Source organism: Pyrus communis, chromosome 7 (assembly GCF_963583255.1).
Source record: "Pyrus communis chromosome 7, drPyrComm1.1, whole genome shotgun sequence".
In the NCBI taxonomy this organism is placed as follows: domain Eukaryota; kingdom Viridiplantae; phylum Streptophyta; class Magnoliopsida; order Rosales; family Rosaceae; genus Pyrus; species Pyrus communis.
In genome coordinates this window covers 11,129,001-11,134,188 of record NC_084809.1, presented here as the reverse complement: position 1 = coordinate 11,134,188, position 5,188 = coordinate 11,129,001, and the positions used below count along the sequence as shown (strand labels likewise).

At 36.4% G+C, this 5,188-nt stretch overlaps 1 protein-coding gene across 1 annotated transcript; it reads right to left on the bottom strand.

Annotated features, from left to right (window-relative positions):
• Positions 1-231: 231 nt before the first annotated feature.
• Positions 232-4,926, bottom strand: LOC137740807 (GDSL esterase/lipase 3-like). Its single transcript, XM_068480609.1, has 5 exons — positions 4,644-4,926; positions 4,414-4,535; positions 2,969-3,199; positions 2,617-2,875; positions 232-880 (listed from the first exon to the last, which is right to left on the bottom strand). The coding sequence occupies exons 1-5, from the start codon at positions 4,903-4,905 to the stop codon at positions 639-641; spliced, it is 1,116 nt and encodes a 371-aa protein (XP_068336710.1). The 5' UTR covers positions 4,906-4,926; the 3' UTR covers positions 232-638.
• Between the last annotated feature and the right edge of the window lie 262 nt (positions 4,927-5,188).

Below are 5,188 nucleotides of genomic sequence, written 5' to 3'. Positions count from 1 at the left end.
TTCATTTCAATTTCATACTTTCATTAGAATTTCAGTTAATTACTCTGTTATATGCTTATGTGGCTGTCAAAAACCCCAATTCAGCAGCTTTTAGAATAATTCGATCAAATTACGAATTGAGTTTTGCAAATAACTAGGCTCTCCGATTGACAACCAAGTAGCAGGTGACCAAACACCAACAAAAAGTATCACTAGTTGGACTCAAAGGCTTGGTGGTTTTTGTGTGATTTAGTATATTTAACTCATAAATAACATTATTGCATGTCTCATCACATACAAAAAAGTTACGAAGTTACAATACTAAACAGTAAACACCGATGCGATTACATTATATGTGAGCCAACATTTCTCGTTACATTGTGGGCAAAAATTCATCGCTCAATAGGGTCTAAAAGTAACAATTGAACTATAAAATAAAATACAAAAAATTAAAAAATGATTATATTCTAGGGAATTTTAACGAAATGCTACTGGTATTGTTCACTTTAACGAAAAATCATATTTCTACACTAAAACGTCAATCATGGTACTATTGACTTTACCCTTTATTTTGTCGTTGTCGTTAAAACTCAAAGGTTTCAAACTCTTTTCATTAGTTTTCCTTATATTCTAACACCCAGTTAGAAGATTTAATTTACTTAATACTTAATTTCAAATAGTGTTTTCAAATTGTAAGACACGGTAGAGTTGGGAGTTCCGTTCCAGAATTGGTCGGCAATCTGTTGAAAGATCCTTTCAGTTGGATGACCAGAGTCAAAGTAGACATATTCACTGACATTCTTACACAGGTCATACTCTTTGGTTCCTCTCTTGCCTCCACAGCTATAAATTCCTCGATACGGACCACTTCCACAGCATGCCACTTTCCCTTCCTCAAAACCTTTGCCAACAATAGCATCCCAAAAGAAAAAACAACATCACTTAGTTCTTTCTCATAGATTAAGTAATCAAAGAATCTCTAGAATGTATGGTCGAGATTCATAATCTAGAAACAAAGATATAGAGTTAAGTACAAAAAACTACCTTAATTATGGGTCAAATGACACTTTCATATCTCATCTTTTAAAATCGACAATGTCATACCTCATCTTACGAATTTGTATCAATGTTATACCTTCCGTTAGCTTGGTCGTTTATTTCTCAGTTAAATGCTGACGTGACTTGATCTGGGACCCATTTTAATTAAAAAATTAATAAAAAATTTATTAAAAACAAAAAAAATCATTTAATATTATTTAAATATTAAAATAATAATAAAAAAGTACATAAAAAAAATAAAAAACATTAGCCATCATCTTCCCTCTCCTTTCGTGCATCTCCCCCCTCTCTCTTCCCCATCATCTTCCTGCAACCCAGAAAAGAAGGAGAAAGAAGAAGAAGAAGAAGAAGAAGAGGAAAAAAAAAAAAAAAACCCAAACCAAACCAAACCCATTTCATCCCCCCTCCCCCCACCACAAACTCAACCCCCTGCAATCTAGAAAGGAGGAGGAAGAAGAAGGAAAAAAAAAAAAAAAAAAAAAAACAACACTGGGAAACCCAGTCCGTCCCCCCTGCAGAAGAAGAAGAAGAAGAAGAAGAAGAGGGGAAAAAAAAAAAAAAAAAAAAAAAAAAAAAAAAACAGCAGCAAACCAGTCCCCTCCCACCCAACCCCACCCCCTCCCCCCCCCCCCCCCCCCCCCCCACCTAACCCACAAAAGAAGAAGAAGAAGAGGGAAGCAGAAGAAGAGAGAAGGAAAAAAAAAAAAAAAAAAAAAAAAAACAGTAGCAAACCCGTCCCCTCCACCCACCCAACCTGCAGAAGAAGAAGAAGAGAGAAGAAAAAAATAAAATAAAATACCCAGTTCGTCCGCCCCCCTCGCACCCACCCTCTCCCCTCCACACCCATTCCCCCACCCCACCCACCCCCCCCCCCCCCCCCGCGACGCCCCCGGCGCCCATTTTCTCCTCGCCAAGGAGAATGGGTTTTTTTTTCTGGGTTTTTTTTTTTTTTTTTTTTTGGGGTTGTAGGTAGTGGGTGCGAGGTTGGGTGCAGAGGGTGGGGTGCGAAGGTGGGGAGGTTGGGTGCGTGGGTGTGGGGAGAAGAGGGGGTGAGGAGCAGGGAAAACAAATTGGTTTTTTTTTTTTTTTTTTTTTTTTTTTTCCCTCTTCTGTTTTTCTGGGTTGTAGTTGCAGAAAGGGGAAGAAGATGAAGATGGGGAGAAGGGAGAGAGGGGGGGGAAGGGACGAATTGAGTTTTTTTTTTTTTTTTAATTTATTTATTTAAATAACTTTTCTTTATTATTTTAATATTTAAAGAATATTAAATGATTTTTTTTGTTTTTAATAATTTTTTAATAAAAATGGGTCCCGGATCAAGCCACGTCAGCATTTAACTGAGAAATAAACGGCCAAACTAACGGAAGGTATAACATTGACACAAATTCGTAAGATGAGGTATAACATTGTCAATTTTAAAAGATGAGGTATGAAAGTGTCATTTGACCCATATTTGAGGTAGTTTTTTGTACTTAACTCAAAGATATATTAGCGTGGCAATTACTCAAAAAAAAATCAGTAAAGTTGAAATTTCTAGTAGTGCAAGAGAAAGTTATAAGAAAATCGAGGAAATGTACATACCATATTTAGAGGGGTGATTTATTCTTTCTGTCAGAAACTCATAGATTTGGGAAAGTGAGAATCTGAATCCCTTGAGTTCTCTCTCTAGCTTCTGTAGGAGTTTGGGAAGTAATTTGTTGTGTAGTTTTACGTATGGTGTGATTTTGTCAAAGCAGCCACCACGATTTTGTCCCTCAACAACTGCTCTTGAATATGGTAAACAAGCAAGAGGATCAAGACCAAGAAACCCAAAATTCCTTCCTCCTTCTCTATATATTTCCTGACACATCGACATTAATATTACTTAAAACTTGGCATATATATCAGTGGGAAAATCTCTTGCTTTTCAAGTACGTGCTAGCTAGGAATTTACTTTGATCACTGCAGTGATATTTCCTATCACAAGGCCAACAAATTCCTCATGAGGGTGGGGTCCAAGCACACTGGAGTTTTTCTCGAAAGGGAAAATGTAATCGTTGCCTCCGACGCTAAACAAGTAAATAGCTCTTGATAGCAGGGTCTTGGTTTGTTCATCCCCTAGTTTCCGGTTCAACGACTTCCTAACGCTCTTGAAATATGAAAGTTGAGAATGAAGATCTATCACCTGAGGAAGGTTCAGACATCAATTAGTTTCACCTTAAAGGACATGTTTTTTTTTTTGTTTTTGTCAAAATCTTAAGGGACATGTTTGATTATAGTAATGGAGGATGATACATATGTAAATTTAAAGAAGTTAGTTACAATGTTTGAGGCTTTGAGCCCAAATCAAATATGTTCTTGGCAACATTTCTTTATACTAAATTGGTTGTTGACTAGTTACATTTATTTAGGAATGAGGATATTCGAGGTAAAGTAGAAGTAGTCAAAATTGAAGGAAAGATGAGAGAAAATCAGTTACGATAGTTTGGACATGTAAAATGAAGGCCTACTGACGCTCCGATTAGAAGAAGTGGTTATGGGACAGAGGTTTAGGGCCGAAAGAGGAGAGGAAGACCTTGGAAGACTTTGGAAGAGACTACAAGAAAAGACTTAGAGTACTTAGATCTAACAGAAAACGTTGTACAAAATCGAGTGTAATAGCGTTCTAGGATTCATTAAGCTGACTCCACTTAATGGAAAAAGGCTTTGCTATTGTTGGTTGTTGACTATTACATGCATTCAATGGGTTGTTGACGTAAGTGTTTCTTTGTCAACAACTATTGCTCGTAAGATTAATTTGAACAGATTAATAATAGGCAAGTCTTTAAAGTGATTTGTTTGTATGAGGAGATGAACTTATCCCTATCCGGTATCCGCCATGAGTAGGTAGCAAGTATAAGCAGTTTTATAATGGGAGGCAGATTGTCTGCCCTCCTTTTACCATGCCCTTCCCATCCCTTCCTATTTGTTCAGTCACGATTAAGTCACGTCAACATATCTTATTATCTCTATATAAAAAAAAAAACAATATAAAATATTGATGTGGCTTAACCGTGATCTTACAATATAGAAAGGGATGAGAAGGGCATGGTAATGGGAGGGCAGACAATCTGCCTCCTTTGTAAGGATGTACTACATTTCTTATATTACATTGGTTGGTATATAAATATATATTATGTACCTCTGGTCAAGGTGCATGGAACCCAAATGTATAAAAAAATTGTGGTGAGCAATGGTTGACCTAATTTACAATATAGCATATGCCTGTAATTTACATTATAGTATATCTCTGACAAACGTGCGTGACTTTTCTTGTATAGTATATGCTTATCATTATAAAAACCAAATTAGTGAAGTAACCCAATTGAACTCATATGCAAAATGATGTTACTTACGTACCAAACCTTGGCTTGTTTCGACCAAAGCACCAGCTCCTGCAGATGCAAAGTTTGCACCATATGTAAATTGATCATTACCAGGTTGTAGATACGGTGGGATAAATGGCAACTCCGCATACTCAGCTGTAACAGAAAAATAGATTTATATACTTAACTGTTGATTACATATACTAACAATATTTCACGTTTCTATACGAAAATATTCACAAAATTGTAAAGTATATATCTTACCAATAAAATCTGAAATTAGTCGACCATCGGAAAATCTTCCGGTTGGGTTCTTGAAGAAGGTTTCACCATATGGCCAGTAATTTGCCCGAAAAGTAGTGTTGATGTAGTTATTATTTCCAGCATCAAAAAATGAATCTCCAAAGAAGAAAACGGGTACAGGTTTTTCAAACCCAAATTGGCCGCGGCTTTGTGCTGTGATGAGAAGGCCGAGGCACGTACAAAAGACAAAGACACAAGAGACTTGGAAGCTTGTGTTTGCCATATTAATTTGTTTGCTAGATAATTCGAATGTTCAACTTACATGATTATATAGCTATTTATAGGGGGCAATTCACGGTGACCTAATGTGTTTTGGTCAGCTGATCAGTGACCTATCAATTTAGACATAAAAACCAATGACCTGGTCTCTAGAAAAAATCAAACAATCGATCAAAATTCCAAATTAAAACAATCCAGAAGGAAAGGTACGTAAGCAAACAACATTTCCCTTCATTCTCTCATCTCGAACATTATAAACATATTTGTTTTCATTTTTTATGTTACGC